This window comes from Ahaetulla prasina, chromosome 2 (genome assembly GCF_028640845.1).
Source record: "Ahaetulla prasina isolate Xishuangbanna chromosome 2, ASM2864084v1, whole genome shotgun sequence".
Classification (NCBI taxonomy): domain Eukaryota; kingdom Metazoa; phylum Chordata; class Lepidosauria; order Squamata; family Colubridae; genus Ahaetulla; species Ahaetulla prasina.
In genome coordinates, this window is record NC_080540.1 from 110,492,981 (window position 1) to 110,520,946 (window position 27,966).

The 27,966-nt window shown below is 45.6% G+C and overlaps 1 protein-coding gene across 1 annotated transcript; it reads right to left on the reverse strand.

Moving 5' to 3' along the window:
• Positions 1–15,148: 15,148 nt before the first annotated feature.
• LOC131190540 (uncharacterized protein K02A2.6-like) lies at positions 15,149–19,045 on the reverse strand. The gene is made up of 3 exons (XM_058167877.1): positions 17,154–19,045; positions 15,609–16,565; positions 15,149–15,506 (listed from the first exon to the last, which is right to left on the reverse strand). Exons 1-3 carry the CDS (start codon positions 19,043–19,045, stop codon positions 15,149–15,151), a joined length of 3,207 nt encoding a protein of 1,068 aa, XP_058023860.1.
• Between the last annotated feature and the right edge of the window lie 8,921 nt (positions 19,046–27,966).

Here is a 27,966-nt window from a genome sequence, read left to right on the forward strand (position 1 = left end):
AGATTACACTACTAACCAGAGCATTTAAAACATTTGCTAGACCAATTCTTGAATACAGCTCACCTGTCTGGAGCCCACACCTCATTTAATATAATTGAGCGTGTCCAGAAATATTTTACAAAGAGAGCTCTCCACTCCTCTGATTACAACAAAATACCATATGCCACCAGACTTGAAATCCTGGGTTTAGAAAATTTAGAACTCCGCTGCCTTCGACCTGAGTTTAACTCATAGAATCATCTGTTACAATGTCCTTCCTATTGAAGACTACTTCAGCTTCAATTGCAACAATACACGAGTGCACAATAGATTTAAGCTTAATGTGAACCGCTCCAATCTTGATTGTAGAAAATATGACTTCTGTAACAGAGTTGTTAATGCCTGGAATGCACTACCTGACTCTGTGGTCTCTTCCCAAAATCCCCAAAGCTTTAACCAAAGACTATCTACTATTGACCTCACCCCATTCCTAAGAGGTCTGTAAGGGGCGTGCATAAGAGCACCAGCGTGCCTACTGTTCCTGTCCTAATGTTCCCTTTGATTGTATCCAATTTGTATAGTTATTTCATGCTTATGCTTATATATATATGCTTATATATCATATAGTTATTTCCTGCTTATGCTTTTATATACTGTTGTGACAAATAAATAAATAAATAAAAATAAAAATAAAAAGTGCTTAACCTTATCCAACCCTATGAAACTTCTGGAGATCAGCCGAATAAGTTAAGTGCTGCCATCTAGCTATATTTAAACTCAATGCACAGCCAAATTGGCACCAAGTGCCCAACTTGTTTTAAACTGCCCAAAAAAAGGTTGATAATCATATAAGAGCAGGAACACTAAGTTTGGCAAGTCAATTGTTTGGTATATGTCAATATAGTATTTATAAGATGACAGAATAACACTATTTTAAAATATATACTACATTTTGATTTACATGTGCTTTCTTAGAAATCAGTGGGTTTTACTTCTGAGAAAACATGTATCAGATTCTTAGGTAACAATCTATGTTTGTAATCTATGACCAAAAAATTGGGAGTAGACATCACATAATTCTAACATGATAACATTTAGATAGCATTTTTTATATATTTTAAAAATAAAACTTGCTGTGAACTTGGACTTTTGAGTTTAAATGAACAGATCCATGTTTGTCTATACAAACCAAGTTATAATCATTATTTAATCTAAATGAGGTTCCAGTGATAAGCATTGTAATGGCAGAGCCCTTGATCACTGCAGAGAAAGAATGGACATTGACAGAAAAGATAATACCCCTTTTCCCAAGGAAAATAATTATACCACCAACTGAACATAACAGAGCTTTCCCAGAAAAAGAGCAGCTGTTATATGAGTTGCCAGAGATGGGAAAGTCTCTGTGAATTCATACATAAAAGATAACTTTATACTTTATATTTGTTTGTTTTTTTCCAGATCTTCAGACTAAACATTTACAGTGATGTGGAGGTTCAGTGGAACAAAAATGGGGGGAAAACTGAGCACGCTTTAGGACAGCTTTCAAATTGCCTAAGATCAGCTATAAATGCAGAGTATAATACAGAGTAAATACAAAAAGAACTTCAAAAGGACTTTCTGACCGCCATTCACCACCGCAGGGAGACGGAGCCGACACGTTGGTTCCGTCCCAGGCGCCTGATGGACCCGGAGGGGTTCCGGACGGAGCTTGGGCCATTTCCTGAGGGTCTGGCACACGGCTCGGCTGAGGAACTTGTTGCGGCCTGGGAACGGGCCGCGGCGGGGGCCTTAGACCGGGTCGTGCCTTTGCGGCCTCTGACCCAGCGCAGGTCCCAACCAGCCCCTTGGTTCTCCGAGGAGCTGAGAGGGATGAAGCGCCGGAGAAGACGCCTAGAGAGTTCCTGGAGGTCTAGCCGTTCAGAAGCTGATCGGACACTAGTGAAGTCCTATACTAGGGCTTACCTAGTGGCAATGAGGAAGCGAGGCGTACCTCGCCTCCTCCCTCATTGCATCGGCAGATAACCGCCCAGCCGCCCTGTTTGGGTGACCCGCTCCCTCCTACATCAGGGGAGCGGGATGACCCGCTGCAGGGACGTGCTGAGGAGTTTAACGGTTATCTATACGATAAAATCGCTCAGCTTCGGGATGGTTTGGACCAAGATTGCGTGATACGGGTGAGACGGCTGAGGGTGGTCTTGGTGACATTGTATGGGATGAGTTTGACCCTGTCGCCCCGAGGACATGGACAGGTTGTTGGGAGGCTGAATGCCACCACATGTTTACTGGACCCGTGCCCCTCCTGGTTGGTGCTGGCCACGCAGGAGGTGACACGAGGCTGGCTCCAGGCGATTACGAGCGCTTCTTTGGTGGAGGAGTCTTTCCGGCCGCCTTGAAAGAGGCGGTGGTGAGGCCCTCCTCAAGAAGCCTTCCTGACCCGCTGTTTTAGGTAATTATCGTCCGGTCTCCAACCCGCTCGCGGCGAAGGTTGTAGAGAGTATGGTGGCATATCAGTTTCCTTGCACCTGGATGAAACTGTCTATCTAGACCTGCTCCAGTCCGGTTTCCGACCCGGTTACAGCACGGAGACGGCTTTGGTCGCGTTGGTGGATGATCTCTGGAGGGCCAGGATAGGGGTTGTTCCTCTGCCCTGGTCCTATTAGACCTCTCAGCGGCTTTCGATACCATCGACCATGGTATCCTGCTGCGCCGATTGGAAGGATTGGGAGTGGGAGGCACCGTTTATCGGTGGTTCTCCTCCTATCTCTCCGACCGGTCGCAGTCGGTGTTGACAGGGGGGCAGAGGTCGGCCCCGAGGCGCCTCACTTGGGGGGTGCCGCAGGGTCGATTCTCTCGCCTTCTGTTTAACATCTACATGAAGCCGCTGGGTGAGATCATCAGTGGTTTCGTGTGAAGTACCAGCTGTATGCGGATGACACCCAGCTGTACTTTTCACACCGGACCACCCCAACGGTTATCAAGTGCTGTCCCGGTGTCTGGAGGCCGACGGGTCTGGATGGGGAGAAACAGGCTCAAGCTCAATCCTCCAAGACAGAGTGGCTGTGGATGCCGCATCCCGCACAGTCAGCTAACCGCGGCTGACCATCGGTGGCGAGTCACTGGCCCCGATGGAGAGGGTGCGCAACTTAGCGCCCTCCTGGATGAACGGCTGTCTCTAGAAGATCATTTGACGGCCGCTCCAGGAGAGCGTTCTACCAGGTTCGCCTGGTGCGCCAGTTGCGCCTTTCTGGACCGGGAGGCCCTATGCACGGTCACTCACGCCTCGTGACGTCTCGCCTGGATTACTGCAACGCTCTCTACATGGGGCTCCCCTTGAAGGGCATCCGAGGCTACAGTTAGTCCAGAATGCGGCTGCGGGTGATAGATGGAGCCCCTCGTGGCTCCCGCATAACACCCATCCTGCGCAGGCTGCACTGGCTACCTGTGGCCTTCCGGGTGCGCTTCAAGGTTTTGGTGACCACCTTTAAAGCGCTCCATGGCATAGGGCCGGGTTATCTACGGGACCGCCTACTGCGACCAGATACCTCTCACCGACCCGTGCGCTCTCACAGGGAGGGACTCCTCAGGGTGCCGTCAGCTAGGCAGTGGCGTCTGGCCGCGCCCAGGGGGAGGGCCTTCTCTGTGGGGCTCCCGCCTCTGGAACGAGCTCCCCAGGACTCCGTCAACTTCGGACCTTGAACCTTCCGTCGCGAGCTCAAGACACATTTATTCATCTGTGCAGGACTGGCTTAGATTTTAAATTTTATAGGGGTTTTAAATTGATTTTAATATTTATATTTCTATTTTTAATGATAGGGCATTGGAATAAGTTTTTTAAAGATTATTTTAATTTTGTGTATCGATGTTTTATATGCCTGTGAACCGCCCTGAGTCCTTTGGGAGATAGGGCGGTATATAAATTTAAATAATAAATAAATAATAAAATAAAAAAATAAATAAAAAAATAAGATACTGCAGCACATACTCGATACCATGGCAACTGCACAATTCCAGCACCAATCATAATGGTGCATCAAAATATCCTTCCCACATATGGGGAAGTAGAAGGCCAAGAAAGCCATTAAATATGTTTAGGATGAGAAATAGCATTTTCCCTATAGTCGCAATGATTGTTATATTATTACTGGGCTTATACAACTTGCTAAGCAATGATTCATATCAATAGAGAAAGCCTTCTATCTGACATTAATTAATAGGAACTGAAACATTGCCCTCTGTAACAGATGGGCAGAAACTAAAGATATAGTCCCTCAAACAGCCTGGTCCTATATCATGAAGGGCTTCATAAACTGTAACCAGAACCTTGAGTTTCACCTGGAAGCTTTCACCAGCTTATGAAGCAGAGATCCTACATAGGCATCTTTCAGCATCATTGCTGCTGCATTCTGGACCATCTGTAGGTTCCAAGTAGCCTCAAGACTGATGTTAAGTGGAACATGCTGCATATTGCAATAGTCCGTACCAATCATAGCTAAGTCCATTCAATAGGCAAAATCAGGAAGGAGAGTTGTGTTGTATAGTTCAGTGCTTGGGTTCATCTTCCCAGAGAATATCAAGAGTTAAAATCCCTCTCCTAGATTGTATCCCCCTTATTTAAAGCTATGAATGGTTATTTCAGTGAACAAAGGTTTTTTTTAGAAGAGATACCCAAATTTCTATTCTGTAATTATCTCTACATATTCCTCCTAATAGTTGATTTCTTTTAATATTAAAAAATAAGCTTAAAGAATGCTCTGTTAAAACTGAAAATATTTCAACTTCCTGCTATCATTTTAATACTAATATTAGATTCCTAAAAACTAATTCATAAAGGATTTCTGGAATAGATCCCATTAATAAATGCATCAGCCAGGCTGCCTGAGGGCCTTTCACCGCATAATTCTAAAATTAATTAATGGGAACTGAAGTATTAAATTAATTACTTAATGTACCAGATTCAGCCACCATTTTTAATTTTGATGCTTTCAAATATATTTGTGTTATGAAGTAATAGACATGTGATTCTTGGTTATAAAGAATAAAGAGAATAATAAATAAAGAGAAGATAGATGATTCACAGGTATAATTTTTTTCTTGTGTGAAAGGGAGTGTTATTTACTTTCCAAACAGGGAACTTGAAGTGAATTCCTAGAAACTTGACACTGTAATTCTGCCTGTAATCATGGCACAGATGGCAGAAAACAGTGACCTATGTCATTGAATTGGAGCGGCCATTTTTCATTTCTATAGTTTCCAAATATTAATAAAAAAATACAATAGCAGATTTTATGTAGGTTAGTACATAATATTTTCCACCCCTCCAAGAACCTCATGTTTAAAGACCTTCTAGTAACATAACCAGCATCCTGTCTTAACTATGCTCAAAACTAATTCACTATTTCACTATTAGTCATTGTTTAATGAAAACCCAACTTATAAAACTCATTGTTTTATGAAAACTCAACTATTTCTTCCAAGATAGTGCTGTCTCATTTTCTCAAGCCATCATGGCAGGAATATTCATCTATAAATAATAGAGGATACTTAATAAGAGAGCCAATTGAGCATAGTGATTAAGGCTAGAAACCAGGAGACCATGAATTCCAGTACTGCTTTAGGCACCAAGCCAATTGGGTAACTTTGGGAAAATTCCTCTCTTTCAGCCTTTGGAGGCATGCAATAGCAAACTGCTTCATCTAAACTTTGCCAAAACCAGGTAGTTGCCATGGGTCAAAAATTACCTCAAAGGTAAAAAACCCACACACCTTGATCCAAGCCATAAGTAAAAGGAGATATTTAACCCAAACCTCAGTTTTTATTTATTTATTTATTTATTTATTTATTTATTTATTTATTTATTTTATCACAACCGTATATATAAACATAAGCATGAAAATAACTATATAATATATAAGCATATATATAAGCATAAGTATGTAATAACTATATTAATTGGATATAATGAAAGGAAATAATAGGACAGGAATGGTAGGCACGTTTGTGCTCTTATGCAGGTCCCTTACAGACCTCTTAGGAATGGGGTGAGGTCAATAGTAGGCAGTTTTTGGTTAAAGCTTTGGGGATTTTGAGAAGAGACCACAGAGTCAGGTAGTGTGTTCCAAGTATTAATAACTCTGTTACAGAAGTCATATTTTCTGCAATCAAGATTGAAGCGGTTAATATTAAGTTTAAATCTATTGTTTGCTTTTGTATTGTTGTGATTGAAGCTGAAGTAGTCTTCAACAGGAAGGACATAGCAATAGATGATTCTATGAGTTAAACACAGGTCCTGTCGAAGGCGGCGGAGTTCTAAGTTTTCTAAACCCAAGATTTCAAGTCTGGTGGCATAAGGTATTTTGTTGTATTCAGAGGAGTGGAGAACTCTTCTTGTAAAATATTTCTGGACACGTTCAATTGTATTGATGTCTGAAATGTGGTATGGGTTCCAGACAGGCGAGCTATATTCAAGAATTGGTCTAGCAAATATTTTATAAGCTCTGGTTAGTAGTGTAGTGTTTCTGGAGAAGAAGCTACGTAAGATTAGGTTTACAACTCTTAAAGTGTTGTAACATGTGCCTTTTTTGCGATGTAGTTGCAGTGGGTTTTGGCACTTAGATCATTGGATAGGAAAACTCCAAGGTCTTTAACAGGGTGGGGGTCATCTGTAAGGTAATGTCCATCAAGTTTGTATTTAGTGTTTAGATTCTTTTTTCCAATGTGTAAGACAGAGCATTTGCTGGTTGAGATTTGGAGTTGCCAAGTTTTTGACCATTCTGACACAAAGTCAAGGTCTTTTTGAAGGGTAGCCATATTGTTGGTAGTGTTAAATAGTTTGACATTGTCAGCGAAAAGAACACAATTACATTTAATATGGTCACAGAGATCATTAATGTATAATATGAAGAGTGTTGGTCCAAGAACACTGCCTTGGGGAACGCCGCTATTGACAGGAACAGGATTTGATAGGACACTGCCTATTTTGACCACTTCTTGTCTGTTTGACAGGAATGCTGTTATCCAATTGGGTCACAACAACACGTGCCATAGGTTTGCCATCATGGGCCTAGGTTTTTTGTTTTTTTTAAGGATCAATCCCCCTTACCAAAGGGAGCCCCCTTGTGGAGTACTGTGAACCTGTTACAATGGCAACTCCACTGTGTTGTACAGTAGAAGCCATTTTAAGGCACAACAGGCTGTATATTAACACTTCTTGTCTGTTTGACAGGAACGCTGTTATCCAATTGTGGAGGGGTCCGGAGATGCCGTAGGATTTTTGTGGCTTCTGGGCATTTGCCAGGAAGGGCCTTTGGCAGTTTGCCTAATTGGACCAAGGTTTGCGAGATAACTGAGGAATTTGTGTTGGGAGGCATTTGTTTTACTTTGAGTTGAACGATGCTGGGAATGAAGTATTTCCCAGCTGTTCAAATAAAGTTTGTTTATTTTTCCACGGACTAAGTTTATTACTATCTATTTGGGCCTGGGTCACAACAACACGTGCCATAGGTTTGCCATCATGGGCCTAGGTTTTTGTTTTTTTTTAAGGATCAATCCCCCTTACCAAAGGGAGCCCCCTTGTGGAGTACTGTGAACCTGTTACAATGGCAACTCCACTGTGTTGTACAGTAGAAGCCATTTTAAGGCACAACAGGCTGTATCTTAACACTTCTTGTCTGTTTGATAGGAACGCTGTTATCCAATTGTGGAGGGGTCCGGAGATGCCGTAGGATTTTAGTTTTAGGAGAAGTTTGTCATGTACCACTGAGTCAAAAGCTTTACAGAAGTCTATGTAAATTGCATCTATTGCTTTGCCTTGATCAAGATTTGTAGTCCATATGTTTTTGCAGTGAAGAAGTTGTAAGTTACATGATAATTTTTTTCTGAAACCAAATTGTTTATTAGAGAGTAGATTGTTTGTTTCTAGGTGGAGGATAATGGATTGGTCGATGATAGATTCCATAACTTTACAGGTGACGCAGCATAGAGAGATTGATCTGAAATTTTCAACTAAGCTGGGGTCTCCTTTTTTGAAGACAGGGATGACCGTGACTAGTGACCAAAGTTTGGGAAGGGAACTGGTCGTGAAGGCTTTTCCAAAGATTATGCTTAGGGGTTCTGCTATATTAGTGGAAAGCTTTTTTAAGAAGTATGCACATAGTCCATCAGGTCCTCTAGATAGGGATGGTTTCAGTTTGCGAAGAGCTTTTTCAACATTTTCTTCAGTGAAATCTATATGTGTTCGGTCGTTGTTGGTGCGGTTGAGGAATGTCGGGTATGAGCCATTACTGTTAACAAAGACTGAGCCAAAGAATGTGTTAAAGTGGTTTGCTTTAACTGTTTCATCATTATTTTCTTTGCCGTTAGATTCTTTTAGTGGTGGGATTGATCTTGTTTCTTTAAGTTTATTGTTCACAAAATTATAAAAAGCACGATTGGAATTTGTGCGCAGAAGGTCTTCTTTTTGCTTGGTGTGGTAATTGGTGCATTCAATTTTTATTTGGTTGCATATATTTTATATTTTAATTTATCAGAGGGGCTCTTTTAAGACTTAGGCAATGACATATAGAGAATCTAGCAAAGGAAGATCTTTGTTTTGCAGGAACATGGAAGATTTTGTCAGGGTCTGCCCTAATCAAGAGACATTGAAGTTATCTCATTTCTATTCTGGTTTCATTCTGCCTTTTGAAGCAAAACCTTGTGAGCAGCAAGTCAGCTGGGTTTAGGATTACCCCATTCTTTTTTTTTTAACAACTGCCAATGCAGTCTTTTTAAACTACTTTTCTAAGAATAGTAGTTGCATGTTTACATATTGCTGCTCACTTGGTTTTATTTTATGTATGTACGTTAAGCTTATATTTGTTGTAACTGAGGGGTTGCTTGCAGTGGATTTGTGGTTGAGCAAACAAGTTATTATTTTTTGTTAAGGAGGGGAAAAAAGAGAGAAATACATAAACACACATATCAACAAAGGCAGAAGGCAGGGGTTTCCACTGTCTACTTTGTTATTTGAAATTGCCCTGGAAGTTTTGGCCAACAAGATCTGAAAAGATAAACAGATAATAGGGATCAAAATTCAAGGACAGGAATGCAAGATGATATGTTGTGCTGACAATGTAGTACTAATAATTATGCAACCAGAAAGGTCTATGCAACAGTTAATGAAAGTAATCAAAGATTTTGTGTGCTTTTCTCCATACAAAAAATCAACAAAAATAAAACAAAGATAATACCAAGGCATTTAACTGCTGAAGAATATTTTATGAAAAAAAAGCTTATTTGTGGAATAACAAAAGATCCAGTTAAATATTTAAGACTTTACCTGAGAAGGTGCAATAAAGATATATTTCAAAACAATTACAATGAATTATGGAAAGAAATAAAACAAGACCTGGAAAAGCTTTAAACTTTCCTGTCTAGGACTTATCACGACAATAAAAATGAATGCATTATCCAGTGTAAATCTTGTATTTCAAATGGCACCAATTCAGATTTCAGGAAGCAAGTTATTACATACTTATGACCCAGGAGCTGCAGTTTCTAGAATAGAGCTTGGATAAGACCACAAAAATCTGGACTGGCCCTTCTCTGCCTCTGTCGGTGAATTTCATGATCTCCTCACATCAGAAGATGTAGGGGTGGCTTAATAATCTTCAAATCAAAACAATGGCGTAGCTTTTTCGTCTGTGTTTTCCATTCTTGCTTTCCCAGTTGACACACCAGCTGGTGCACTAGTACACAGACTTCATATGTATATTACTGGATCCACAGGCCAGATGGCAAAGCCATGGTTTCAGACTCTTCCTGAAGGCCAGCAAGATCAAAGCCAATCTAACTTCAAGGAGACTGATGCTGCCATAGCAGAAAAGGGTCTACTGACTCTGCTCCTGGATCTTGTCAGATGACATTTCTTTTTGGATTGGACCTGCAACATGACCTTTCTGCTAAACCTGATAGGGCTGATATGATTGGGATGCAGTACTTCAAATATTTATTAGTAACATGCCCCCAAAATGGGAGGGGGATCTGTTTTGTATACCTGTGTTGGCACTCGGCTAGAAACCCACTAACTTCTCACCTGTAAAAGAGATGGGGGGAAATTGCACTTTCAGACTACAAAGATTCTGTTAATGTGTGGCTGACCAGTCTTGCAAGTCTCATCCTCTCAAAGAGAAGAATTTTAGGGGGGGGGCTGCTATCTACTGAGCTGGCAGCAGTGTTGTGCAACACCAGCAACAAACAGATGTACAGATGACCAATTTACAGAATGCCATGATAAAAACTAATGCAACAGCAGGGACAGAATTTTCCTCAGCCTGCAGCAGCACAACAAATTGCGGTTCCACCAATGCTCCTGTATTCCCATGTGACCATGCTGGAGAAGTTAATGGAGGATCCATTCTGAGCACCCTTCTCTGCCCATTATAGAGTTGTGGGCTATGCCCGCTATTATTTGAGTATTCTCTGGACAGCATCTCTCTTCCTCATTTCTCAAGGTCTTTGTCACATGCCATTATCTCAGGAAATTGTGTGTTCTAGTCACTCTCAGCCTAGGATGGCAAAATGACATTTCCCAAAAACTTTGTTGAGAAATCTATAGAGACCTACAGGCAGTTTCCTGGAGTCAGCACTGACTCAAAGGGACCAAAAAAATCTCCAAGTCTTCCCAAAATTACAGTTTTGCCCTTCACTGTATGGGACATATTATACACACATCTGCTCATCTGCTTCTGTCCATGAAATGCCTTTCAGATATTTCTATTCTGCATTCTAAAAGTAATTATGAAAGCAACGGAATTAGGGTTTGTATTGCATTAACCTCAAGGATTCTTTGTGTATTTGGGTTGAGTATCTGACTTTGTACATCATTCAACAATAACTCATAGTAACCCATAGTTTATGGTTTAACCACATTATAGTTAGCCTACCATAACAAATGAAACAATGATTGAGTGTGTTTACCCAGTACTGAACTGAATCAGCAAACATAACAGGCCCTTGTTCATATTTGGGCAACTATTACAAAAGTAATTACAAATATATTCTAATTTTTTTTTAAACTTTGAAATCTTAAAAGGACTATATAACTGTAATTTAACTCAGTGTCCTTGTTGATTTTAAGAGACTGTAGCATCCCCAGCTAGCTTAAGTTTCCTCATACTAAGGCTTGTCTGTCACAAGTTCTACTGGAGTTAGCGAGCCTGAACCGAGTATAATGTGTTTGTCTCCTTAGAAACTGTATAATTTTTGAAAAGACCTGCTGATAAGAATGTGTAACACTTTGTTTGCTGTTCATTTGTTCAAGGGAATGAAAGGATTCTCAGCATATTTCCATTACAATTTCTGTTTTGGCTGCCTCTCTGAGTCTTCTGGCTTTTTCTGCTTTTGAATGGTATGCTCCAGGGTTTATTACAGAATACAAGGCAGATTATTTTACATTATTTTACATTCTAACAGCAGTGAAGTTCTTTTTGCATATTAAATGATGTTAGCAAACAGAGCACCACAGAGCAAATTAAAGCCGCCTATATCGGCAGATTTCAGCAATGCATAGGGGAGAATGGAGTAGAAAAAAAGAGATAGAAAAGACAATCATTTATGAGAAAAGAGGATATTCCAGGAGACAAGGTGCTTATTTCTGTTTGTGAAATACAGAAGGATCTACCATGTGTGTTGTACTCTGCTATGGCTTTGTTCTTGTAAATAGGATTTTAATCCCTAACCCTAAACTGAACTACTTAAAATATTTAGCTGGGCTCTCCCTTGAGTGAATGTTCCTCTGCAAAAGGAGAAAGATTTTTTCCCCAGGCTTAAAAAGAATCAGAAAGACCTTTTTGAAGATAACTGAGCTGCAGAAATCCAAATAGTTGCTAGAGGGCAGCAAAGTACATCTGCACTGTTTGTATGGCTGTGTTTTTTTTTTAACCAGCTGATAATCCGGCGTTGCCCGGGTATTTATTTATCCCAATCCTGCCTTTGAGGTGATTATCTGCATTAGCAGGCACCTCTCCCAAAATTTTTCCCTCTTTGCTTGAAGCTGAGGGCCTAGGGCAGTGATGGCTAACCTTTTTGCCATCGCATGCCAGGAGTGGGGGGAGCATGGAGGGGTGTTGCGGGCATGCATGCCCATACCCATATTTCTATGCACCCTGCGTATGCGCTTGTGACCCCTCCTGCTCCTCCCGCTCCTGGCATGTGATGGCCCGGTGGGCCTTGTAGGTCCATTTCTTTCTCTTCCCAGGCTCCAGAGCCTTTCTAGGAGTCTGGTGTGGGCAAAAATGGCCTCCCCCTGAAGGCCCTCTGGAGACCGGAAATGGTCCCACCGGAAGTTGACAAATGGGCCATTTCCAGACTGGAGGGACTCTGGGAGGAGGTGGGGAAGGCTGTTTTTACCCTCCCCAGGTTCCTAGAAAGGCTCTGAAACCTGGGGAGAGCAAAAAAGGGCCTCCAGAGGGGCCCTCTGGAGGCAGGAAACAGCCTGTTTCTCTACTTCTGGTGGGGCCAAAAGGCCTGAAAATCAGCTGGCTGGAGTGCACATGCATGCTGAAGCTGAGCTTGTGTGCCTACCGATATGGCTACATGTGTTGTGGTCCGTCAGCAGCCCATGGAGCTGGCAACGGAGTTGGATAGCAATGAGGCTGAGGTGAGGCCAGGGCCATCAGGAAGTGAGGGGCGGACCTCACTTCCCAAGTCTCCAGAGGCTGATAGTAGTGAGGCAGAGGAACAGGAGGAGCCTGTTCCTAATGCACACATGAGAAGAGCTGCCAAAGGCAAGAGCAGCTCAAGCAGAGAAGACAACTTGGGAATAGGCCAAGAGATTATTGGCCCCTCCCATAAGGCTTAAAACAGACCAGCACTGGCGTTTGAGCTTTGCTGGAAAACAACGTTGTAGCTGTGTCTTCTGCTTTGTCTTCTGGTTCATCTACGTCTTTGTTTTTGTGGCTTCTGGGCATTTGCCAGGAAGGGCCTTTGGCAGTTTGCCTAATTGGACCAAGGTTTGCGAGATAACTGAGGAATTTGTGTTGGGAGGCATTTGTTTTACTTTGAGTTGAACGATGCTGGGAATGAAGTATTTCCCAGCTGTTCAAATAAAGTTTGTTTGTTTTTCCACGGACTAAGTTTATTACTATCTATTTGGGCCTGGGTCACAACAACACGTGCCATAGGTTTGCCATCATGGGCCTAGGTTTTTTTTTTTTTTAAGGATCAATCCCCCTTACCAAAGGGAGCCCCCTTGTGGAGTACTGTGAACCTGTTACAATGGCAACTCCACTGTGTTGTACAGTAGAAGCCATTTTAAGGCACAACAGGCTGTATCTTATTTATTTATTTATTTATTTATTATTTAAATTTGTATACCGCCCTTCTCCCGAAGGACTCAGGGCGGTTCACAGCCAGATAAAATAAACAATAATATTACAATATAAATACTATTAAAATACAATTAAAAAACTTATTCAATTGGCCGAGATTAAAAATTTAGAATAAATGATAAAAAGCCATTAAAAAACCCACAAATTTAAAAACTAATCCTAATCCAGTCCTGCGCAGATGAATAAGTGTGTCTTAAGCTCGCGATGAAAGGTTCGGAGGTCCGGTTCGGTTCCATACTACTAACCTTAACAGAGCTTGAATCCAAAATGCACACTATCACTCTCAAAAGTACTGTGATTTGACACTATAGATAAAATTCATTCTTTTTCATTTCAGAGTTATGCTGGAACACGCGCACACACGCACACACCGACACACACACACCAAGGGGTGTTAGGGGTGTCTTACCCCCACAGTAATTTTTTCCAGAGAGTAAATCATCTCTGTACCAAATTTGGTTGAAATTGATTGAGGCATTATATAGTTACACTGGAACATACTCTCTCTCTCTCTCTCTCTCTCTCTCTCTCTCTCTCTCACACACACACACACACATATACACGTACACACACATACACATACATACATATGGTACTATTTATGTTTTAATTGTAAGACACGCAGAGACATAAATGTGAAATGGCAGCTATATAAATTCTTTTTTTCCTCTTTCATTCAATCCTGCCTTATTCGCAGAGACTGCCTAGATAAGTCCTTGCAGTTTTCTTGGCAAGGTTTTTCATATGTGGTTTGCCCTTCTTTCTAGGGCTGAGAGTCAGTTAGTAGCCCAAGGTCAACCACCTGGCTTTATGCCCAAGGAAGCACTAGAATTGAAAGTCTCCCGGGTTTTAGCCCAATGTTCATTTAAGCTTCAACACTCTATGGTAAATATAATACTCTTTGGAAGTATGAAATCATTAAAATTTATATCTTTCTTATCTTATTCTTCTTTTTAGCTTTTAATGAAAGTGGTAATGAAGAGTTTTGGTTGAATATATATTTCCTATTTCCTACACCAACTTACACGAAGAGCAAAACTTAAGAAATCACTGTTTATGTTCATGATATGCGTAATAGTAATAATAATGGGCAGTTTATGGCTTAACATGCGTGAATAAGCTCATTTGCTAATTGGCAGTTCTTTCAATCCTTTCCCTCATTTGTCCTGGTTAGTTTATTTGTAAGTCATTTTGTTGAGTTCAATAAACACGGAGGCGCGTTGAATCAACAACTATTCTTTAATGTTAGCAAACTCTCCAACAGGCACGAACCGTGCTCCAACACAACGAACAGAACTAACTCTGACAGGAACGAACGTGTTCTTCCTCAGCAACTGCGAACTGTCAGATGGGGAGCCAATCACAACGCTCCCGGCTTCCCGCTTCTTCTGTTGCTTGCGTCTCAGCCAATCAGACTGAGCGGTGCTCGGATTGGCTGATACGCAGGACACAACACCCCTCACCCCCCGGATTGCGCAGTCGTAGTCGGCCAAATAAGCGGGGCGGCGTCGGCTCCGCCCTGAGCGGCGGAGTTCGGGGTTCGGAGTGGCCGAGGATGGCAGGGGCGCGGCCACTCGAGGAACAGCATGAGCAACGGCGGAGGGCTCGATGACCGGAACTTCCGGAAGAGCAGGTAGGGGAACTGACGAGAGCGCTTCGGGCCGCGTATGAGATGGAAATGCGTAGAATTGCGAGTGATCGTTGTTGAGTGTGATCGGTTGGCTCCGGCTCGCCGGCGGCCCGGGTGGAGTGTTTAAAGGGGTGGCAGGAGTAGGAGGGTCTTGCGCCGCTTCGTATCGATGTTGTCATTGTTGGGTTACTCCGGTGGCGTCCGGGGTCTGCCCGGGTGTCGGTTCTTCCGGGTTGAGACGGGCGTCTTGGTGAAGAGTTGAACGCTGGAGGTCGTCTTCACCGGTGGGCAGGCGACGCCTTAATTGGTTAATGTGGCGCCGCCAGATTCGCCCATCCTCAAGGAGGACCCTATAAGAATAGGGCCCAGACAATTGTATTATGTGTCCGGGTAGCCATTGCGGAACATCCCCAAAATTTTGTGCATATACTAAGTCCTCAATACCGAAACTACGGACCCGACCCTCGTGGGCAGGGACCCTGTCGGAACCGTACGTGGGGTGCAACCTGTCCAGGACGGTACGCAGACGGCGTCCCATTAACAGCTCAGCCGGGGTTAGTTTAGTTACACTGCACGGAGTGCTATGCTGGGCTAACAAATATTGATTGATTTTCTGTTGCCAATCAGCCCCCCCCAGATGGCCCAAAGCGTCTTTTGCCGATCGCACGGCCCGTTCTGCAAGGCCGTTAGCCGCTGGGTGGAACGGAGCCGTGGGGGCGTGGCGGATGCCAAGCCTGGCTAAAAACAGCTGGAAGGCAGCTGCAAAAAATTGAGGGTCGTTGTCAGTAACTAGAACATCAGGCAACCCATGGGTGGAAAATAACTTGTCTAGGACCTTGATGATAGAGTCAGCAGTGGTCGACGGCGTCAGGACTAATTCTACCCACTTGGAGTACGCGTCGACCACTACGAGGAAGGTCCGTCCCTGGAAAGGGCCAGCGAGATCCGCGTGGATCCGTGCCCAAGGGCCCCTCGGTGTCTCCCAGTCCCGGACTGGCGCGGCAGGGGGCGCTGCTCGGGAGGATTGACAAGGGTGACACCGTCCCACCCAGGATTCTATCTCTTGGTCTAAATTTGGCCACCAAACATAGCTTCGCCCCAGGGCTTTCATGCGCCCGATACCAGGGTGGGCCACATGGAGACATGACAATATTTGGGGCCGTAGAGTGGGGGGAACTACCACCCTATGTCCCCAGAGCAGGCATCCTGACTGGGTGGACAGTTCGCCGCGTCTGCGGACGTATGGTAGGAATTCAGGGGCCACTGTCCCCTGGGGCCAACCCCTCCGAACCCAGTCAATGACTTGGGACATTACGGGGTCCTTTCCAGACTCCCAGCATATGTCGGAAGCCGCTACCGGGCAATCTGATTCCTCAATCAGAAGAATGGGCATCGAGGGGGCCGGATCCCTAACGTGGGCGGGGAGTGGACAGCGACTGAGGGCATCGGCATGGCCAATTTCTTTTCCCGGCCTATGTACCAAACGGTACGAATAGGCTGCTAGAAATTCGGCCCACCGAGACATTCTCGGGGAGAGAATTTGGGGGGTGGGTCGGTCACCGGCCAGTAAGCCTAGAAGGGGCTTATGGTCAGTGACCACGGAGAAACAGCGACCATAGAGGTAGTCGTGGAATCGCTTAACTCCCGCTACCAAGGCGAGGGCCTCCCTATCCAGCTGACTATAATTTCGTTCAGCTGGGGATAGGGTGCGCGAGTAGAAAGCTATGGGGGCTTCAATCCCATTGGGGAGGACATGGCTGAGGACAGCGCCAATACCACAAGGCGAAGCGTCGCCTGTTAGTGAGAGAGGCAAGGTCTCGTCATACTGTACCAAGACAGCGGACGAGGTGAGGAGGCGTTTGACAGCGGCAAAAGCTGTCGCCGCGGCTCGGTCCCATACCCAGGGTGCGTCTGCGTCTAATAAACGGTGTAGCGGTTCTGCCACAGTTGCTTTGTTAGGCAGAAACACCGCATAGAAGTTAAGAAGCCCCAGGAACGCCTGGAGCTCTGCTTTGCAGGTGGGGGTTGGGGCGTTTTGGATTGCAGCTACCTTGGAGGGAGTGGGGTGGATGCCATGGGCATCCACCAAAAACCCCAGGAATTCCACCCGTGGGACTCCAATTTTGCACTTTTCTCTCTTCAGTCTCAACCCCGCCTGACGGAAACGGTTTAGCACCGCCCTTACTTTGGTGACAAGCTCTGACATATCCCTGGCCGAGACAATTACGTCATCAAAGTAAGGGACCACCCCCGGAATCTCATGGAGCAGGCGTTCCATGATACCCTGGAATATTCCTGGCGCTACACTGACCCCGAATTGAAGTCTCGTGCATTTAAAAGCTCCCCGGTGGGTGACGATCGTTTGGGCCAATGCCGTTTCGTCATCCACCGGGAGCTGTTGATAAGCCTGGGCCATGTCCAATTTAGCAAAGATGCGGCCCTTTCCCAGGGAGTGGAGGAGGTGCTGGACTACCGGCACCGGGTAAGGATTTGCCTGCAGGGCCTTATTAATAGTCCCCTTGTAGTCGGCACAGATCCTCACGGATCCATCCGGCTTAAGGGGAATGACAATAGGGGTTTCCCATTTCGCGTGATCTATCGGAATTAAAACCCCTTGGGCTATTAAGCGGTCAAGCTGCTCATCCACCTTCGGTCTCAACGCCAGGGGAACCCGTCTTGGTTTGAGCCGTATGGGCGCCACCTGGGGATCTAAGTTCAGGGAAATGGGGGACCCCCGATATTTACCCAGGCTCTCATCAAAAACATCTGCGAATTCAGCAGCCAGCATGGAGGTGACATCCAGGCGTGTGTTGTGGACCCCGGCGATGTGCAGGCCCAAGGCGGTGAACCAGTCGAGCCCCAAAAGGCAAGGCCGGTCGCCCTTAACAACAATTAGTGGGAGGTGGTCATTGAAGCCATGATATGCCACCCGGAATTTGCCAACCCCCACAGTAGGAATAGCCCCCCCCTGGTAGTCCCTCAATGTGACAGCGCAGGGTTTCAGGCTGGCCTTGGAGACACCAGGTAGAAGTCGCTGCAGTGTAGACCAAGCGATAAGTGACCGGGACGACCCCGTGTCCACCTCCATAGTGCACGGCGCCCCCTCCAAGTTGACGGTGACATAGATCTTGTCGGACGATGACGCGGAAGCTGCGTAGCTGACAGGGACATCATCTTCAAAATGGGCCACAGTGGCATACTCTCTTTGGCGGGGAGCAAGCGTCTTGACTTGTCCCCGCCATCGAACCGGACTGCGGCCGACATCCTGGACCGGCAGAGTAGCCCGGCAAACCCTGGCCAGGTGGCCGCGCTTTCCGCAACGGCGACAAACAGCGGACTTGAACTTGCAGTCCTCCCTCGCGTGCTCACCGCCACAGCCAAGGCATCGAGGTTGGGAACGCTTACTCTCAGGGAGGCTTGCCCGTTTAGATGTAAGGTTGAGGCGGCTCACCTCAGCTTCTTCTCCCGACGAGCTTCCTTGGGCGGCGTCTCCAAAATGGATAGAAACTGGACCGCTCTCGTTCACCGTTCCCGGTCGGAACCGGTGAAGCTCTGCAGCGGACTTTTCGGCCATTTCGGCTGCTCTCGCTTCATCCATGGCCAGTTGGAAAGTCAAGTCCTTCCGAGCAAGGAGGCGGCGTTGGAGCTTTAAGTCCTTGACCCCGTAGACGAATTGGTCTAACAACATGTTTTCGAGGTCCAGGAACTCGCAGTGTAAAGCAGCAGTCCTCAGGGAGGATATGAAGTCATTAATCGTAGCAGAATCAGATTGGAAACAACAGCGAAAAGCGTGGCGGCGGACGATACGGGAGGGCGCAGGAGCATAGTGCCCTCGGAGTTTATCAAGCAAAACCTCCCAGGACAATTCACATAGCGGTTGAGGCGCTGCAAGTGATCGAGCGACGTTGAAAACTTCGCTGCCACAAGAGCTTAAGAAATAGCCATGCTTCCGAGCGCTGGAGATGTCCGATAAGTCGTTTGCCTGCAGGAAACAATTGAATCTCTCTAAGTAGGCATCCCATGAGTCAGTGGAGGGGACGAACGGAGCAAAGGTGGGCATCAGGGTCGACATGATGAGAACGAAGTAGCTACACGATGGCTCGGAAATCCACAAACCCTCGTCGCCAGTGTTGAGTTCAATAAACACGGAGGCGCGTTGAATCAACAACTATTCTTTAATGTTAGCAAACTCTCCAACAGGCACGAACCGTGCTCCAACACAACGAACAGAACTAACTCTGACAGGAACGAACGTGTTCTTCCTCAGCAACTGCGAACTGTCAGATGGGGAGCCAATCACAACGCTCCCGGCTTCCCGCTTCTTCTGTTGCTTGCGTCTCAGCCAATCAGACTGAGCGGTGCTCGGATTGGCTGATACGCAGGACACAACACATTTACCATGTTTACCCGAAAATAAGACCGTGTCTTTTTTTTTTTTTTTGAACCCTGAAATAAGCGCTTGGGCTTACTATTAGGGGATGTCTTATTCTGGGGGAAATAGGGTGTCAGGTTGCAAACAAAAGAAAAAGAAACACAGCCAAACACAAACCTGGTTTGTTGCTGCCTGCTTTACTTCTTTTTTGGCATGCATTGACAATTGCAAAAGGAACTTCTTGTTAGGACTAACCGCCCATGCTCCCCACCACTTTTTAAACTATAAGCACTCCCCACCCACTCACACGCACAACTCCCTCCCACGTGACCCTAAAATGAGCAGGAGACAATACTTGGGAAGAAGCCAGCATCTGCCTTAAGTTAAGCCTTTCTTTTCCTTCTACTTTGCTGTCAGTAAGTTTTTAAGGAAGACTGGCCCTCCTCTTCCTTCGCTGCCAGTCAGCCTTTACAGGAGGACCCTTCCTGGCCAGTCATCCAGGACGTTCCAGGACAGCCAGGGAGAGCAGTGGCTGCCTCCTCTCCGAATGGCAGATCTGGGCTGGCCGGCCTGCATGCTGGAGCTGACACAGGGTAGCAGATCCTAGATTTGACTGATTCTCTTTTTGGCTGGACGGTTAAAACCAAACTCAGACTTAAATACAAATCACCTTTTTCTGCCTCTTCAGGAAACAACCTGCATCTGTTTCATTATGAACAAGGGACCAACATGAAAATCAGGCATATTGTTGAACTGGCTTAGCAAATTAGATACTACAGGATGGTGTTGGCAGAGTAATAATGTCCCTAAATCGTGCTAATTATTGTCCTCATTTTTTCCGTTCTTCTGCATGCTTGATTGCCCTTTTTGACTTCAATCTAGTTTAAAGTAAGGCCACAAATTAGCAAGATTCACGCAACATAGTGAATTAAAATGTGCTTGGCTAGCGTATATGTAGATAAACAGGTAGCATAAACCAGGCCATTGGGTTTCTTTGGTTAACCAATCTTTGGTTCTTTGTGGGTTACCATTTATGTCAGCAGAAAGGAATGCATGTTGTCTTCTAACTTTGGCAACGCTAGTTTCTACCCCTGCTGTTTCATTCTGTATTTTGTGCTGCTTAGCAGCAAACAAATACGGGGGGTATAATATAGCATTTGTCATACAGGAACCCAATCAAAATAACTCTTAACACCCCCCCTTTTTTTATTTAAAGTTGCTTACTGATGAATATTGCATACCTGCTAATTACTGTGCAAATACAACCTTGTAAGTGTACTCTCCCTCTGGAATGTGTGTCAGCAGGCACCTGCTCTAAGGGCATGAGTCATGTAGAATTTAAGTGGTACAGGGCTGGGCTGGTGATTAAAAGTAACTCAGTAGTCTGTTTGTTCTACATCATATTTGTAATCTTTAGAACTTTGTACACCTGCAGTAGATTCCTGTCACTTTACACTTAGGTCTGTCACAGAAGATGGAAGAAATTCCTCTCTATCACACTCTTATGTACTAGGTAGAAGTCTGTTGTTTGCTAAGCTGAGACTTTTAACTTTGGTTTGTTAAAGAGGTCATGGTGGCTTGTTTTAAATGGAATGCTGTGCCAAAATGAGTAGGCTTACACATCACAATAAGCCCTAAGCAAACAATCCATTTTATGGTGAAATATTACATGGGAAGTAGCATCTGAGATCATGTTTAGTATGTAATCTTGAAAATCCATAAATAAAAATATGGATTCAAACATCAGCACCCAAGCAGTTATATTCCTCACGTTGAGTGGAAACAAAGACACATTTCCAAAATGTGCTTCTTGGAGCTGCCTAAAACAGGGATGTCCAAACTTGGCCCCTTGAAGAGTGGTGGACTTCAACTCCCAGAATTCCCCAGCCAGCAACTTGGTCATATTTATAGCTCATGCTGGCTGGGGAATTCTGGGAGTCCATCACTCTTCAAGTGGCCAGGTTTGGATACCCCTGGCCTAAAACATACTATGAAACTAGAACACTCTGATATATTGTGACATAGCAGTTAAAGTTTTAAAATCCCAGGGCGCTTATATTCTGTAGTGCACTTGCACTGCAGTGCTGTTTCTCTCCAGCTTGCACCCACTTGTGTGATATGCTACTGTATGCCTTCTCAACCTGCTCACACCTGCATAGTGCACAGCACCCCTTCCCCAACCCACATGCACTCAATGCAGCATAACCCCTCCACCCTCTATAATACTCAATCGCACTCCAGTTTGTTTGCAAGCTGCCCAGGGCTTGCAACTTCCATCCTGCTTCCTAAGTGACTTCGTTGAGAGGAAGTTGCAAGACATAGTCATATGAAATCCCCTCACTTAACAACCCACAATTCTAGCTTAATGATGGAAACTGGGACTGCTGGAATTGCTGTTGCTAAGCAATGCCATCATTTGACGTTGCACGCTTTATGATCCCATGCTTAGTGACAGAAATTCTGGTTCCAATTGCTGTCATAACGCAGCGGCAGCGTTTTTGGTTGAGCTTCCCTCTCCCTCAGAGACCATCTCAGCCGAGAAGAACTGGCTGACGGGGAGGCAGGGCACTCAGGCGCCAGTTGTGCCTGCTCAATTTAATACATCAACGGAGTTGACCCTCATCTGGAAGAGTCTGAATGACCGAACCCGGTTAAAGACGATTGTGACGTTATGATGGGGGCCCGATCGGAGACCGACGTTGTTCTGGTTATGACAACGGCGGCGATGGGGTCCTATCATCTTACGTTCGTTTGTCATCAGATAGCATTGCTTTACCGGAGGAGCTTTAAATTCCATCTTTTGTCCGGAACTTATTGTGACCATCTGATTGGCCAGATTAAGACTTTTACCATCTGCCACCCTCTATAAACTCCGAAATGTACTCGGGATGGCAGCTGCTTGAGCTGCGAGTGTCCCCTCTCGGACATGGCCTTCCACTTTATCGAGGCCTACCTTGATGACGGATTTTGGAATCCCGAGAGGTGGCATGCCTCTAAGAGGAGGCTTAGGGGTTTTTTAACTAAGTGTTATAATAAATTCTTATATACGTTATCCAAGGGAAGGTGGGACGCGGGTTAGGTTCAGGGGGATACCTATCTGAGCCATTGCTAGATCCTGTGCCGGCTCACGGCATAAACATCATTGATTCTGAGGTGGAAGAAGAGGCTAGAGCTCATGGTCTTGGGGATAACTATATCTGCACGGTAGGTGGGAGGGGCAGGTATGGCGGACGCGGGGGCCCATATCGAGTTCAGGGAGTGCGTCCACGCTATCTACGAGCGATTGCGCACTCCGGTCCCCCGACAGTTTCCCGTTCCCCGAGTGGCTTAAATCCTCAGAAGCTGGACCTTCGCCTGATGTTATGCAATGCCAGGTCCGTTATAAATAAAGCCCCCCTCATCTCCGATCTTATACAGGAGGGGGGTGCGGACTTGATTGGCATTTCGGAGACCTGGTTGGGCACGGAAGGGGGGGTTCCCCTGATAGAGATGTGCCCACCGGGTTTCCGTGCATTCCATCAGGCCAGGGCCCAGGGTAGGGGTGGGGGAGTGGCGGTTATTATCAACGAGGGTCTTGAGCCGAGGGAGATCACTGTACCACAGATAACCGGATGTGAGTCCCTCCTTGTGAAGTGGGGCCGTGGGGTTCAGGTGGGTTTACTGATCACGTACCTAGCTCCTTGCTACGTGACAGAAACCCTGCCTGAGCTGTTGGAGATGATCACCGGGATGGCAGTGGAGATCCCCAGGCTTATGGTCATGGGTGATTTCAATTTGCCGTCGGTGGGGATAGCATCCACATCAGCTCGGGAGTTCATGGCTTCCATGACGGCCTTGAACCTGACCCAATTAGTGAACGACCCCACTCACATCGGGGGGAACACTCTGGATTTGATTTTTGTCTCTGGACAGTGGTTGATTGATCTGGAATTAGGGGAGTTAGTTATCAAACCCTTGTCATGGTCAGATCATTCGCTCCTTCAACTAGACTTTCGAACCGCTGACCCCCACCGCTAGGAGACAGAACCGACTCGCTGGTTCCGACCCAGGCGCCTGATGGACCCTGAAGGGTCCCAGGCGGAGCCTGGGCTATTCCCTGAGGATTTAGCCCACGACTCGGCTGAAGCTCTGGTCGCCGGCTGGGATCGGGCGGCGGCTGGCGCTCTAGACCGAGTTGTGCCTTTGCGGCCTCTGACCTGGTGCCGATCTCGTTTAGCCTTGGTACTCCGAGGGCTGAGGGAAATGAAGCGCGGAAAAGACGCCTAGAGAGTATCTGGAGGGTCAGCCGCTCGAATCTGACTGGACACTAGTTAGGTCTCAAATTCAGACCTATCTAGTGGCGATGAGGCTGGCAAAACGGGAGTATTTTTCCAACCTCATTGCATCAGCAGATAACCGCCCAGCCGCCCTGTTTAGGGTGTCCCGCTCGCTCCTCCATCAGCGAGCGGTAGAGGAACCCTTAAAGGGTCGAGCTGAGGAATTTGGACAATATCTGTTTGATAAAATCGCTCAAATTCGGGAGGGGTTGGACACAGACTGGGTGGATCCAGACGGGGTGGAGGAGGCAGGTCTTGATGTTATTATCTGGGATGAGTTTGATCCTGTGACTCCTGAGGACATGGACAGGTTAATGGGGAGATTGAATGCGACCACATGTTTATTGGACCCGTGTCCCTCCTGGTTAGTTTTGGCCACCCGGGAGGTGACACGAGGCTGGCTCCAGAAAATTGTGAACGCTTCTTTGATGGAGGGTGTTTTCCCTGCCGCCTTGAAAGAGGCGGTGGTGAGGCCCTCCTCAAGAAGCCTTCCTTGACCCAGCTAGTTTATCAAATTATCGTCGGTCTCCAACCTTCGCTTTGTGGCAAGGTTGTCGAGAGTGTGGTTGCACGACAGTTGCCCCAGTACCTGGATGAAAATGTCTATCTTGATCCATTCCAGTCCGGTTTCCGGCCTGGTCACAGCACGGAAACAGCCTTGGTCGCATTGGTTGATGATCTCTTGAGGGCTCGGGACAGAGGTTATTCCTCTGTCTTGGTCCTATTAGATCTCTCAGCGGCTTTTGATACCATCGATCATGGTATCCTGCTGCGCCGACTCGGGGACTTGGAGTGAGGGGCACTGTTCATCGGTGGTTCTCCTCCTACCTCTCCGACCGGTCGCAGACGGTGTTGACGGGGGGACAGAGATCCACCCCAGGGCGCCTCTTATGTGGGGTGCCTCAGGGCTCGGTTCTCTCGCCTCTTCTGTTCAACATCTATATGAAGCCGCTGGGTGAGATCATCCGTGGTTTTGGGGTGAGTTGTCATCTATACGCTGATGATACCCAGCTCTATATTTCCACCCCTAACCACCCCAACGAGGCTGTTGAAATGATGTCCCAGTGCCTGGAGGCCGTACGGGTTTGGATGGGGAGGAACAGACTCAGACTTAATCCCACCAAGACCGAGTGGCTGTGGATGCGGCGGCCCGGTACAGTCAACTAATTCCATCACTGACTATTGGGGGCGAACTATTGGCCCCCACGGAAAGGGCTCGTCATCTGGGCGTCCTCCTGGATGCACGGCTGTCTTTTGAAGATCATATGATAGCCGTCACCAGGGGAGCTTTTCATCAGGTTCGCCTGATACGCCAGTTACGCCTTTCTGGATCGGGCTGCCTTATGCACGGTTGCTCATGCCCTGGTTACATCCCGCCTGGACTACTGTAATGCTCTCTACATGGGGCTCCCTTGAAGGGTACCCGGAGACTCCAACTGGTCCAGAATGCGGCTGCGGGTGATAGAGGAGCACCTTTGGCTCCCATGTGACACCCCTCCTGCGTAATCTGCACTGGCTCCCAGTGGTCTTCCGGGTTCACTTCAAGGTACTTGTTATCACCTTTAAAACGCTCCATGGCCTAGGACCGGGATATTTACGGGACCGCCTACTGCCACCATTAGCCTCTCACCGACCAGTGCGCTCTCACAGAGGGCCTCCTCCGGATACCGTCAGCTAAACAATGTCGGCTGGCGACCTCTAGGGGGAGGGCCTTCTCTGTGGGGGCCCCTACCCTCTGGAACGAGCTTCCTCTGGGGCTTCGTCAACTCCCCGATCTCAAGTCCTTCCGCCGTGAGCTGAAGACGCTGCTGTTTCGAAGAGCAGGACTAGCTTGAACGTAGTTTTAAACTTGGGATTTTAAAAAAAAGGGTTTAAATGAGGTTTTAAATTTGTATTTAAAAGTTAGAGCATCAATTGAATTTAACTGTCTATTCTTTTAGCTTTTTATGTATTATATGTTTTTCTGTTGTTTTTGACTGTGAACCGCCCTGAGTCCTTCGGGAGATGGGCGGTATACAAATATAATAAATAATAATAATAATAATAATAACTCAAGGGCTATCTATAGTAAATGAATGGTCTTCTATACTTACTGCTGCTTAAATTGCAATTGATCAAATATATGCAGTAGTGGTTTAATATGGAAAAAGACAATGAGATAATCTCATTCCAGCATTCATATCTGGAGATAAATTTATCTGTTTTATCATTTTTATTAGCAGTGTGGGGTTTAATGATTAACAGATAGGACTATGACTGGAGAAATCTAGGTTCAAGTGCACCCTCGGCTATAAAAGCTGGGTGACTTTGGACTTTGAGTTGGACTCTCAGTCCAATCTGCATTGCGCAGGATTCTTGTGGGAAAAATGGAGGAAGGTATTTTCTGGATATGTTACCTTGAGTTCCTGGAAGAAAGTAGGAAACAAACCCAATAACAAGCATCTTCTATTTTTCACTTTGTGACCTCTTGTTCTGTCTTCCATACTTGGATAACAAAGAGAGAGACTGTAGTTGTACAAAATTTTGCAATGTTACACATTCATCAAAAACGACTTGTGCCAAGTGCTTTGTTTCAGCTAGACATTAAATGACTCTTAAGTGGAGGAAAATTGTCTTAGCCTACTCCCAGATTCCTTTTCAATTAAATTGGGGTTTGTGGAAATCACTCTGTCAAGTTCTTCATAATGTGGAAAGCGCCATTATTGTTCTATAAAGCTGCAATTTAAAGATGCGGAAGCAATGAAAAACAAAATGGTATGTAATATAAAATAACCAGTTTCAAAAGAGCACAATTTTAGTTTCAGTCTTCATGCTAACTATATTTCATTTGGAGTTGAAAATAGAAAAAGTACATATGATAAAATGTAGTTATCATACATAGAGAAGCCGTATCTTCTTTTGTGTGATACTAAAGGAGCTTAGTCATCTGCATTCCCGAAGTAGCCATAAAAATACTCTGGCATAATTTCTATTACCCTGATGGCTGCTTCAGAAACAAGATTTCTGAGTGATTGTCTTTCTGAAGCTTTAGTGAGAAGTTAAGGAGTTTATTCTGTATTGATCAATTACATTCTCTTATGTGGGGTGGAGCTGGAGCAAAGGAAAAAAAGGAAGTTTTGATTTATGTGTTTTATCATTTCTCAGATCTGTATGATGGAGATAGCCTTTCAGAGAACAAGGAAGGGAGTTCCTCTTCTTTTCCAGGAGATGATAATTTGGTTTCTCTTGATTACTTACCTTTTCATTTGCATTTGTCCTTTCTCTCACACTTGTTCCCACTGGGTTTTTTCCTCCCTCATATGCTTATTTGCTCTCTACTCAGTTTCATTATCTTGCTTGCTCTCTTAGGCTCAGCTGCTCTCTTGCTCAGTCACCATACCTGTGCCCTGTCTCACCTTCACAGTCTCACTCTAAATTCTGATGGTGGAAGTTGTAGACAAAGCTTGGTGGATGGACTCTCCACTTCTTCTGCCATTTTCTCCCCTAGCTCATTGATGGCTAACCTTTTCTGGACTGAGTGCCCAAAGCGCGCGCCTGAACCCCCCAAATGCAATGCGTATGCGAAACCTGCATATGCACCCCATGCCCCCATGCATGTGTGTGTGGGCCCCTGAACGTGTCCCCCACACATGTGCACATGCCCCCCCCACATGCCCTGCCCCCCCACGCATGCACGGCAGAGTCCTGAAGACCAGCTGGCTGGCAGGAGGTGTGCGCACATGCACAGCAGAGCTGAACTGGGGCAACGGTTCATGTGCTATCAGAGAGGGTGCTGCGTGCCACTTCTGGTACGTGTGCCATAGGTTCGCCATCATGGATAGATCCTCATCCTGTCCCTTAGTTCTGCTGAGGGACAATGGCAATCAACTCTTGGTCACTTTACAAAAAGAATTAAACCCCAAAAAGATTTACATTATTATAGGTACCGTTTCCCTCTCCCTGCCCGTCGCTCTCCCTTTCTCTCCCCTCTATCTCCCCCTTTCTCGCTTCATCTATCATCTATCTATCATCTATCTCATTTGTGTAGCTTTATACAGAGTGAATGATTTGATGAAATCAACTATAAAATGAGAAGAGAAGCTGTAAATTTGCATAGGAATCCCATTCTCTTCAGGAAATTATTGTCTCCTGCAGCAATGGAAAGGGTGTGATGTCTCTTTGACAACACTATAGAAATTCTTTTGATACTGCTTCATCTCCACAAGTAAAGTTTTCCCAAGAAAAACCTGAAGACATATTAAAGCCGTTAATTTTGGGATCCAGGAATTTTAGCAGTCTAAAGGAGACTGGGAGGCCAACACAATG